The 12,766-nt window shown below is 35.6% G+C and overlaps 1 protein-coding gene across 1 annotated transcript; it reads left to right on the top strand.

Moving 5' to 3' along the window:
* The first annotated feature begins 185 nt into the window (after positions 1 to 185).
* Positions 186 to 12,566, top strand: LOC124848163 (Leucine-rich repeat (LRR) family protein). Its single transcript, XM_088106117.1, has 9 exons — positions 186 to 588; positions 1,193 to 1,262; positions 1,419 to 1,465; positions 2,285 to 2,393; positions 2,477 to 2,562; positions 3,125 to 3,215; positions 10,189 to 10,274; positions 11,984 to 12,070; positions 12,161 to 12,566. The coding sequence occupies exons 1-9, from the start codon at positions 490 to 492 to the stop codon at positions 12,269 to 12,271; spliced, it is 786 nt and encodes a 261-aa protein (XP_087962243.1). The 5' UTR covers positions 186 to 489; the 3' UTR covers positions 12,272 to 12,566.
* Positions 12,567 to 12,766: the final 200 nt, after the last annotated feature.

Here is a 12,766-nt window from a genome sequence, read left to right as displayed (position 1 = left end):
AGATTTTATCATAAGTTCATAATAAAATATGTAAGATACTCATAACTATGTATTATTTGTAGGTAGGTTAGTATTCAACTGTTTAAAAAATATTGTGAGAATTAACTGTTGTTTTACTGGTTAAATTTAAGTGTACGAGTGTATAGCAACTAAACGTAAAAGATACCAACAACTTAACTGATCATCCTGCAAAGGCCAACCGAATGGATCCTCCGAGTGATTTAGGTTTAAATTACTTTTAATATCTTAACAGGCTGAACTCCTCAAACACAAGAAAAAGAAAAAAAAAATGAAAAAGAAAATAGTATAAGAAAATAACATCACGTCATTTGTGAGCGAAGACCCAATCGAACACCACCCAGACACAACAGAGGTGGGTGGGACAACAAATCGCGAAGAATTGTTAGTATAGTGTCTCACCCTCGCAGAAACCTCCATCAATTTCTACAAACTCAAACAACGAATCGTTCTCCATTGCTAACCTAAAAAATGGGTTGTTTCTTGAGCAAAAACGGTGATACCAAAGCCAACAGGATCGCACGTTGGCGAGCCACTGGAATTGTTGCTTTGCGCGATTCCAAATTAAAGGCAATCAATTCTCTCTTTATCGTGTCTAATTGATTTTTCCCAATTGTACTTTTTTTTTTCTTGTTTTTATTTATTTCTTTGTTAGTTGAGATCATGGGTGCATGCTGTGTTACATTTGAAACCTTGAAATGATGATAATGTTATGCTGTTGGCAAAGCCTCTACTGTTGACGTCTAAAGTTAATGACACTTACGTCACTGTTTATGATATTTTCTTCTTTTTACTGTGTTGTTTAAGCTTGGTACATTGAAATTTGAAACGATGAATGTTTAAGTTTTATGAGCTTTTTGTGTGTACTGGTTTGGTAGTGTCAGTTTGGAAACTTTGATTAGATAATCTGTTTAGTTGTTGTTTGAATTGTATTGTTTACATTGTGAAGCTATTTGAGGCGTTTTTTTGGTATGAATTGATTTTCGGAAAAGTGATGTTATACTGTTGGTGATACTTGCGAGACTCGTCAAAACATTTGACAGAGGTCTGTTGCTTTTATTGAAAATTTGTGTGGACAATTTACTTTATCTCTTTTTGTGTATTTGTATTTGTATGCTTGCTCTTGTGTGTTTTTTCAGAACACGTTTACTTACAATGGAGCCTTTGCAAACAGACATTTCCAGATGAAATTATTAAGTTAGACACATCTGTTCGCACTCTTGACTTGACGCATAATCGAATAGATAAGTGGTTTTCCATTCTTCTATTATATTTACCTTACATTTTGGTTAAGATGTCATTCCTCTAAGTATATGGTAATTTTGACATGTAACAAAAGTGTGTTTTCTCTCTAAAAGGATTATTACTTTGTTGTTAACAATTCATTTTTTCCTCTGCAGTTGACATTCCTATGGAAATCAACAAGTTAATTAATATACAACGCATGGTAAGAACCAACTATTACTTTATGCAGCTATGCCAGATGCGATGGTAGCTTCTGTTGAGCATTTACTATAAACGTTTTTGGACTAAGATATTTTTTATGGATTTTTCTGTCGTTTTTAAATAAATTAATAGGGTCAGTAAATTAAATAGGTTGTAAGAGAATTTGACATGATATTTTGTGGCCTTCTTTTCTCAATACTGGTATTACCAATTCGTTTTTTTTTTCAGGCTTTAGCAACGTACTGCCAAATGATGTGTTCAAACATAATGGATAGTTATAAATCATGGTTGATTATAATATATATATATATATATATATATATATATATATATATATATATATATACACATACACACACACACACACTATTTCTTGTCATTTCTTAATTACAAAACCTAGTAAAAACTAAACACTATAATTATCTCTTGACTTTCTAATTGGTAGAACCTTAACAAGTTGCATATGTGCTTGTTTTACACCACTTATTGGACTTATAAACTAAAGGGACAAATAAAAATTATTAGAACCAAGTCAGACTGAAGTTTGTCTTCATTTCCACAACTCTGCATTGAACCCTGTCATTTTTTTTATTTCCCTTTGCAAGTACGGTTACTATTTAATTATTAAATTTTAATTTTTTTCTTTCACTTTGAAACTCATTTTCTTTTGACTATGTTAGGACTCTGCTATCTTTCATTTATTTTTACCATAGTAGTATTTGGGTAGCCACTTCTTTAATGTTTTAAAAATAGGTAGAGTTATATAATAGAAAAGATTGATTAAAATACCATTTTAATTGAAGTTGCATTGACATCACAGGTATTAGCGGAGAACTTAATTGAGAGACTGCCAGTGAGTTTAGGCAAACTCCAATCTTTGAAACTGTTGAATCTGGATGGAAATCGAATTACTTCCTTACCTGATGAATGTAATCTTTAAGTAACTATTTAAAGTAAATATCGTTATTTATTTCTTTGTTTTTTGTATTAATTCAATGTATTTTTTCTCTAGTGGACCAGTTAGTAAGGCTTGAACGCTTATCTGTCTCAAGGAATTTATTAGCATCCTTGCCAATGACTATTGGAAGTTTGAGAAATGTAATACATCTCGTAACCTAAATATCATTCAACTTTTTATGTTTTCTTCTTTTCCACGTGCTTAATGCATTTATACCTAGATATGATTATTTGCTTCATGATCATTCAATTTTGAAAATTTGCAATTATCCTTTGAGTGTAGACATTTCAAAAAGGTAGTTGTCTCGACTTCATACATGTATACATGTAAGAAACAATGTTATTTGTCATAATGAAAAAAAATTATATTTTATTGTGCCATCCGAAGTATGTTCTTGTCTATTTGTCAACTCTTCAAGTGAATAAATATAATTTTTTTTCTCTTGAAATCAGCTTAACTTCTGAACCTTGAATAATATTTAATTAAGACTTCTAGAATTTAAGAACTCTGATCCAGACACACATATTGTAGTCTATTCCAATGCAGAATTTATGCTAGATAGACTTGTGATTTTGATTTGCACAGAGCTTGGTATAATTATGCACTCAAAGAAAAGAACTCAAAGTATGGTTTGGCAGACTTTAATATGAAATGCTTACCTTATTTTAACATTAGAGGCTAATACATTGTTTAATATTGTAGTTGGTGCTTTTGAATGTGTCAAATAACAAGTTACAGTCCCTTCCGGAATCTGTTGGCAGTTGCTCCTCTTTGGAAGAGTTACAAGCAAATGGTATGTTTTATGTAGAAACAAATTGTTCATGTATGCATTTCCTGGACATTGTAATGGATATGTTTGCATATTGGCTTGTGCGTGTGTTTTCCTTACTTGTTCTTTTTCATGTGTTTCCTAAGCTAGAATTTTTTGTTTTTAGCCCAAAGAGGATCTGCCTTCATGATCTCTTCAATGGAAGTTTTTGTTTTAAGATTTGCTGAACTAGATTGCTTTTCATGTTTTCTTGATATTTCAGGTTATTTCTCTTATTTAACCTCTTATTTTGAAGTTGAAGTGTTTGGAGTCGTTGTGCTTTATAGTTTGTTTATGTTTGTTTTAGTTATTTTCAAGAATGATTACTTTTTTAAATATCTCTTAAGAGTTAGTCAACCCCCATCTCATGACTCCAAAATAAGTTAATCCAAACATGTGTAGTATAACTAAATCAATAGTAATTTTCAGGTTATGTGTGGTTATAATTTCGAAACATGCTAATATTTCATGTTGGTAATATATCATAAAATTCTTTGTTAATGTTAGATATATTATATCTTTTATCTTTTAGTTAGTTTGTTATTATTTCTCATTTGTATTTTGGGCTTAGCCCATATTTCTTCTATTATAAATAGATAACCTTATGTGTGTATTTTACACAAGGGAGATTAATCTAAATATAGTTTTTCACTATATTCAACATGGTATCAGAGCAGGTTCTCTGATCTTCTTCCAGGGTCTCTTGTCTGCCGGCGGCCGGCCGCCATGGCCGCCGGCAGCCCCTAAAATCTCATTGGGTAGTCCATTTTTTCTTCTTAAATCTGTGCCACAGTCAGCACCAGTCCAGACCCAGTGTGCCACTGCTGTCGTCGCCACTTTCCTCTGCCGTCGCTGCTAACTCCGGCCACCGTTGCCGCCGCCACCGCCGACCACTGTCACAATTTCGACGGGTGACCTGCGGATCTGGACCGTCTCTTCGAGCGACGACCAACCACGCCGGTTTCGAGAGCCACCTCTCAGTCACACGCCGCCACGCAGCGCTTCTTTCTGGCCAGTCCGCCGCCGCCTTGTCGCTGGCCACCGTCACAGTTCCGTCCGGCGACCACTAGATCTGGTTCGCCTCTTCACGCGACGACCAACCCCACCGGTGCCGGCGTCTGACTCTTTCCCACGCTCCGCCACGCGCCGCTTCTTCTCCGTTAGATCTCGGGTGCGTGTTTGTCACGCGCCGCCTTCCCAGCATCGGCATCAAACCGCGACGCTGCCGGTTGTCTCGCCGGACCTCCCTCTCTCTGTTCAGACCTTCCAGAGCAGCCATTGCTGCCATCTTCGTCTGTTTTCAAAGCATCTTCATCTCGCCGCACGTTCCGCATCGTCGGACCTTCCTTTCTGCGTTGTGTGCTTCGTCTCAGTTGCTGATGCCGCTTCTGCGTTGTGTGCTTCGTCTCAGCTGCTGATGCGCTGTCCCGCGCCGTTTGCGCTGTCCCGCGCCGTTTGCGCTGTCCCGCGCCGTTTGCCGCTGTCCCGCGCCGTTTGCAGCTGTCCAGGCACCGTATGCTTCCAACCACTGTAGGCCCCCATCACCTCGTCAGTTAGTAATGGCAGTCCTTGTAGTTTTGTCGCTTCCAGCCACTACAGGCCCCATCAGTTAGTGATGGCAATTTAGTCCCTACAGATTTATAGTAGTCAACCGCCGCTGCAGTCGCTACCGCCTCAGACAGACGCAACTGCGTCAGTTCTTCTTGGGCTAGAGTTTAGCCCGATCTTCTTGTGATACACGGCTAAGTATCACCACTTGGGAGTTGTCCAGCAAAGAATTTTGGACCTCCAACGTATCTTTGGATCTTTGATGTCTTTGTTTCAGCATTGTAGCTTAATATTTTGTTTTGTTTTAGTGGTCCAGCAACTGTGATATTCCACATTTTCGTCCTTCACACTAAGGGGAGTACGTTTCCAAGACACTGCAAGTCACATCACATATATGGGTGTAGTCCCTGCAGTTTTGTAGATTTCAGCTACTACTGTTGATCCCGTCACCCATCCATCATTGATGAGGATTTAGTGTAGTCCCTGCAGTTTTGTAGCTCTTAGCTTTCAGCTACTACTGTTGATCCTGTCACTCATCCATCATTGATTGGGAATCAGTCCTTGCAGCTTGTCATTGTCCACCACTGCTCTCCTTCATCCACTTTTGAAGTTGAAGTTTCACAAACTGCTGTTAGTCCATCTATGTTTGCCTCACACTCTTGAAGACAAATCATCTAGTTCAACACTGAGTTCATCTATTCCAAGCTTAGTTCATACAATTTGTATGCTCCAGCTTGAGGGGGAGTGTTAGATATATTATATCTTTTATCTTTTAGTTAGTTTGTTATTATTTCTCATTTGTATTTTGGGCTTAGCCCATATTTCTTCTATTATAAATAGATAACCTTATGTGTGTATTTTACACAAGGGAGATTAATCTAAATATAGTTTTTCACTATATTCAACAGTTAATATAATTTGGATCTTTAGAACAATCTACATTATGTTTTTATATGTTAGATATATTGCATTTTATGTTAATTATGGAAACATATCCCTATGTTAATTATGTTATTTTTACATATTCATTTGTATTTTGGGCTTACCTATGTGTGTTATCAACATAAGGGAGATTAACCCTATACCTAGTTTTTCTCTATATTCAATATGGTATCTAGAGGTTAGGGTGTTTTGGCATTTTTTTTTCATCGCACCTGCCATTGCAATCGTTGCTGCTGCCACTGCCATCACGTCACCATCGGGTGGACACACAGTTTTGATCATTTCGACCATGCTGCAAGAATCACCACCATCGGAGGAGCCATGCTCTCTCATGCACCATTCAAAGCTGTGCCACTGTCAGTTTTGCACCACGTTGCCACTACTCTTCGGCAACGATCACCTGTGCTGACATCGCCTCTTCATTCTCTTTTTTGGATCTGGCCTCATTGGTCCAATTATACCTCTTTGGGTTTTTAAGATTTTTTTCTCTCTTTCTCCATGGCGTCTTCTGCTGCCTCTTCTGATATCTCTTTTGCCACCAGTGTGTTTGACCCGTCAGTCTATAGTAACTGTGTTAATGTGCAATTCTCCATTAATAAGTTAGATGACACTAATTATGCGACTTGGGTGTCAGACATTAAATTTTGGCTTGAGAGTCAGGGGTATCTTGATCATCTTACTCAAAGAGTGACTGATATTGCTCTAGTGAATTTTCTCGTTGGAAGAGAATTGATGCTTAGATATGCATGGTTCTCAAGAATACCATTCACTCTTCCTTAAAACAAATGTTTCATGCCTACGACACATGTTTTGCTGTCTAGAAACAAGCAAAATTATTATACAACAATGATACTCAATGTCTTTATGATGTTTGTCACAATCTTTTCAATGTTGTTGCTCATCGAAGACTTCATGACTAATTATTTGGGTAAAATTCATGCTCTTTTTAATGAATTTAATGAATTATGACCTCCTACCTCTACTCCTCCCAAGAAATAGAGCAACAATCAATATTTTCCATGGTATTGGCTTTACACAGACTTGCTGACAAATATTCCCATGTCCGTGATCAAATTTTGGGTTCCTTGTTGTACCCACATTTACTTCTACTTGTTCCATCATTTTGCGTGTGTCGAGTAAACCCATCAATGATACACCTTCTGTCGATGATTCCTCTGCTTTAGCATCTCAACATGATGATCGTAATCGCTCTTGCAAGCTAAGAAAAGGGCATCATCACAAGTGTGACCATTGTGACAAGCTAGGCCACAAGATTGACAGGTGTTACGCATTACATGGTCGTCCTCCTTATATGTTACTGTTGCTCAGAATGATCCTCCCTCACAATCATCTATTGTGAATCCTCTTTGATCTAATACCATCGACAAATCTTCTCTCTTCTATGAATTTCTTAAATGGTGTGAGGATCGTCAACCTTCTAGTTCCACTGCTTTGGTTGCACGCACAGGACATCTTTTGTTGGTCTGACTCAATCTACATCTATTGGTCCATGGGTATCGACTCAGGAGCCATAGATCACATTACTTGTAACAAATCTTTGTTTTCCTCTTTATCCTCTCTGGATAATTTACCTTCTATTACAATGGCTATTGGGTCTCGGTTTTAGCTCTTAGTGTTGGGATTGTTAACCTTATTCCTTTTTTATCCATTGATTATGTTCTTTATGTCCCTGGATCTCTTTTTAATTTATTATCCATTAGTTGACATTGAATGTGAGTCTTGTGGTCTTCATCATTTCCACCCTTCTACACATGTTGGCACAATTATGGAGTCTCCATCTTTCCTTCATGCTCATCTAGGTCATTCCAGTTTGGCCAAATTGCAATAACTTGTTACCCGGTTGTCCAAGTTATCTATCTAGTTTGGTGTGTGAGTCGTTTCAATTAGGGAAACATAGTCATAGTTCCTTTCCTAGTACTGTCTCACAATGTGCTTCGTCTCCTTTTGCCTTAGTTCACTTTGACATTTAGGAACATAGTCATGTTAAGTCTAATTTAAGTTTTCAATATTTTGTTACTTTTATTGATGATTATTTCATACGTACTTGGTTATTTTTAATGAAAAACCGTTTTGATTTATTTTATATCACTTGAGATTGAAACTGTAAAATAATTCTTGAGGGCTTGATTGATCCCTCTCATAATCTTCTATTTATAAGAATAAACTGATACAAAAGTACATGATAATTAGGGTAACTCTAGACACAATATAATCATGAAAAATAGGATAACCTTAAACACAATATAATCATGATAAATAGGGTAACCCTTGACACAATATAATGATGATAAATAGGGTAAATATCCTAACAATATCTTTCAAACATTTTATAATAAAATTAAAACTCAGTTTGGTATTTCTATTCGAACTTTGCGAAGTAATAATGATCCTGAATATCTTTCAAATTCTTTTAAACAATTTATGGTTTCTCATGACATTCTTCATCAAACTTCGTGCTTATACACCTCAACAAAATGGAGTGGCTAAGCACAAAAATAGATATCTTATTGAAATAACTAGTACTCTTTTAATTAATGGTAGGTTCCTCAACATTGTTGGGGTGATGCTATTTTTACTACATGCTATCTTATTCATCGTATGCCATCATTGGTTTTAGATAACAAAATTCTTAATTCTATGTTGTACTCGTAATCCCTCTCCACATTATATTTCTTTGTGTTACCATAGATTATCTTCACCTTTTTATACCCACCTTTCGTCTGTTTCTTCTGTGTTCATTCCTAAATCTGTCAGTGTTGCCTTAGCCCATCCTGGTTGGCGTTAGGTCATGCTAAATGAATTAAGTGTTCTTCAGAAGAGTGGAACTTGGGAGCATGTCCCATTACTGTTTGGAAAATTTGTTGTTGGTTGTAGGTGAGTTTTTGCTATCAAATTTGGTCCTTATGGTATTATTGATCGCCTCAAAGCTCGACTTGTGGCCAAATGTTACACAAATTTTTGGATTGGATTATGGTGACACTTTTTCTTCAGTGGCAAAGATGACTTTTGTTTGTTTATTTATAAGAAGAAATTTATATGGAGCAACCTCCAAGATTTGTTGCTCAAAGGGAGTCTTTTGGTTTGGTGTGTCGTCTTTGCAAATCTTTATATGGTCTAAAACAATCTCCTAGGGTTTGGTTTGGAAAATTTAGTGGCGTTGTTCAACAATTTGGTATGACTTGGAGTGAGGTAGATCATTTAGTCTTTTACCGTCACTCAAGCACTTGGATGTGTCTATTTCATTGTATATGTTGATGACATTGTTCTTACAAGTAGTGACCACCATCTCCTAGATGAAACAACACCCTTGCCACCATTTTTAGACCAAAGATATTGACAAACTCTGATATTTCTTGGGTATTGAGATAGCACAATACAACGATGATATTGTTCTATCTCAAAGAAAGTATGAATTGAATATTTTGGAGGAAACTGGGTTGATGAATTCAAAGTCTGTTGACACACCCATGGATCCTAATACCAAACTCCTACCAAATCAGGGGAGCCTATTTCATATCCTGAGCAATATAGAAGATTGGTTGGGAAATTAAATTACCTTACAGTTACTCGTCGTGACATTTTCTTTGTCGTCGGTGTTGTAAGCCACTTTCTCATTTCCCCATGTGAAGATCATTGGAAGGAAATCATCCATATATTAAAGTACATTAAAGGATCTCTTGGAAATGGTTTGTTATATGGTTCCAATAACCATACAAAGATTGTTTGCTATTTAGATGCTGATTGGGCATGGTCTCGTTCTAATAGAAGAACTATTTCCGGGTATTGTGTTTCCATTGGAGGTAACTAAATCCCTTGGAAGAGTAAGAAACAAAGTGTTGTGGCAAGATCCAATGCAGAAGTAGAATATAGATCTATGGCCTTAGCCACTTGTGAACTTGTTTGGCTTAAACAATTGCTTAAAGAGTTACAATTTGGAGATGTCACTCAAATGACACTTATATGTGACAATCAAACTGTTCTTCATATCAACTCTAATTCTGTCTTTCACAAAAGGATCAAACACATTGAGACTGATTGTAATTTCATTTGAGAGAAGATTGTATCTGGAGACATCAAGACTGAGTTTGTAAACTTAAATGACCAGTTAGCATACATTTTCCCTAAGTCTTTATAGGGACTACATATTAATTATATTTGTAACAAGCTCAGTACATATGATTTATATGTACCAGTTTGAGGGGGAATGTTAAATATATCGTGTTTTATGTTAATTAGGGAAACATGTCCCTATGTTAATTATGTTATTTTTACATATTCATTTATATTTTAGGCTTAGCCTCCATCCTCTTTATTATAAATACATTATCTTATGTATATTCTCAACACCAGGGAGGTTAACCCTATACCTAGCTTTTCTCTATATTCAATATTGTATATATGTTGTGTTTGAATGAGGCTAATTCCAACCTTTTTCTTAACATTTCAGATAATCTTATAGAAGATCTTCCATCTTCCGTGTGCAATCTCTCTCACTTAAAGTCACTTTGCTTGGATAACAATAATGTGAAGCAGGTAGTTTTTTGTGATTTTGAATTCTAGGTTATGGACTTCTAGACTTGATTAAATGCATTTTACTGTTTCCATTTATAATAGTTTATTTATTTTGTGAGTGTGAATTGAATTTTTCTATGTTCTAAAATTGTATGGATATCTTCTAAGGACAATTCATCTATATTGTAAAAGCAAAATTTGGTCCGATAATGATTTCCTCTTTATCCTTAAATGTGTTTTGAAGCATTAACAAAACAACAGGAAAGATTTAGCTAAATTATATTAACTATTGAGTTCAACTAACGGAATTCATATGATGAAACTTGTAACATATCTACCTTTATATTAACAAAATGTTTTTAACATACATACCCAAAGAGACTAATTAAAAACTGATGAGTCAATATTAATTTTTGGGCTACATTATATGAGCAGGCATCATATGCATAAACTTTTTGAACCAAAAACATATAGAAAGAATATATAGCTAGCTTTTAATGTTCTCAATTAAAAAAATAACAATCATCATTTGCCATGAATTAGGATTTGAGTTTCAAAAAATCAACTCTTCTATGGTATGCAGTGTTATCATAACTGAATAGGTCATTAACCCTATCAAGGTACTGGGTTAGAAGGTCACTGGTTGAACCAGTGGGTATCTAACTAAACCTCTTGACCTGACACATCACTAAATATATAAATTTATATTACAAATATAGTACAAAATAGTTTTTGTTGTTTGCTTATTAAAAGGGTGACTTTGTGTGGTAGTTATATTGCCCTTAAACTGCCCTTGGGACTTTGATTTTGTCCTCTCTCAAACCATTTTATCTTCGTCATTAAAATATTTATGAGGTAGATCCAACGAGCTGCAGCAGATGTATGTAAGAGTGCAATAACAACATGTGTAGAGAGAGCTTCAAACTGACCACCACATCACTACAAAACTGGAAGACTGTGAAGCACATGGCTGAGTGAAACTAATCAAGTCACTGAATTAATCTCAATTTTGATCTGGGTTGATATTAAGAGAAAGGCCCTATTAAAGGTTTACCAATGTAGGCTCAAAACTATTAAGCAGTAATGAAGGTAGTTAAAATTGAGGTTATGACCAGGATCGCTCAAAACTATACATGTGTGTTTATATATGTATGTATGTTTATATATGTATGTATGTTGTACAATAATATTTTTTATGTAGTTGGAAGGATGTGTAAAATCGATGAGAGGTAGGCTTGTTCCTGTTTCTCTTTTGCATTGGTTTGCTTAAGGGTTTACTTCAATATTAGGAATATCCAGCTTCATTCCCACGGATATGCATGAGAAGTTATTCATTATTATGAGAACTATTTAGAGCCGATCAAGTGGTCGACTAACAATTGCCAAGTTGATATTCGGAAATGTAGCATTTTTTTAACCATACTTGTTAAATTCTACAGATAATTTTTAACGGTAGCTGCTAAATAGTAGTTTTGACTTTGAATTACATATGCCATACTAACTAGAATTTACGTTGGTGGGTTTGGACTATGGCATCATAGTTGTCCATCTTGTAGGTAATAAACTATTTTTACACAATGATACCTTTTCCATTTTTTTTTGTTTATAATTCATTCGCATTTGAATATTTTTGTTTGCCTCTTGAAAGCCCAAGCGTAACAAATTTATACTATAGCCAGTTTCCTTATATTTCAAATGTCTTGATGACGCTTTGGTTTCATTTCGGACAGGCTCCTCGGAATTTATTGAAAGATTGCAAAGCTCTTCAGAACATATCACTGCATGGTAATCCTATATCAATGGATCAATTGCAACAGGTATGATCTTGTTTCGTACTTTTTACCTTTTCAATGATAGAATCATAGGTTTAATTTTCAATACAATTGAACGATTGATGAATGATCTAGATGGAGGGGTTTCAAGAGTTTGAAGCAAGGAGGAAAAAGAAGTTTGACAAACAAATTGATTCAAATGTGATGATCGGTTCAAAAGGTCTTGATGAGGGTGTTGATTTATGATGTGGTCAGGCTTGCTGAGACCACTAACAATGAGGAGGAGCTTTTGGATTTGGTTTGGAATACTTGGTTTTTTACTCATGCCTTTTCTTTCACATATGAAACAAGTGTGTTGATATTCCTGTCACATTGTATGTGATTCTTTGTGTCATTATCCTGCGCCAGTTCCTTGTTTGCCTGCAAATATAATAGCTTCAACAACAAAAGTAATACTATTCCTTCGATATAGTGTTGAAGATGTTGTTTGCTTTCTTTTTTGCCAAGAATAAAAATTGTCTCATCTAATAATGCCTCTGAATTATAAGGCTTCTTACTGTTAATGATCTACGAAAAATAATTAAGTGAGCCTTTGGGAAATTGTCATTGATCCATGTTTGCTTCAAGTTATCAAACTCTCGAGTTAACTCGTTTTCCAACTTTCCGAGTTAACTCGTTATCTGCGTAAACTCAATAGAATCAACTGTGAAATCGGTAAGATCGTGTATAATCGCGAGTTTG

This window comes from Vigna umbellata, chromosome 2 (assembly GCF_029865625.1).
Source record: "Vigna umbellata cultivar VRB3 chromosome 2, Vumbellata_1.0, whole genome shotgun sequence".
NCBI lineage: Eukaryota > Viridiplantae > Streptophyta > Magnoliopsida > Fabales > Fabaceae > Vigna > Vigna umbellata.
This window is presented reverse-complemented; position numbering and strand designations above follow the sequence as displayed.

Coding starts and splice junctions, on each gene's coding strand:
- LOC124848163 (XM_088106117.1), top strand. CDS start 490: ATGGGTTGTTTCTTGAGCAAAAACGGTGATACCAAAGCCAACAGGATC. Junction 10,275..11,983: donor ATAACAATAATGTGAAGCAG/GTAGTTTTTTGT, acceptor CATTTCGGACAG/GCTCCTCGGAATTTATTGAA. Junction 12,071..12,160: donor CAATGGATCAATTGCAACAG/GTATGATCTTGT, acceptor TGAATGATCTAG/ATGGAGGGGTTTCAAGAGTT.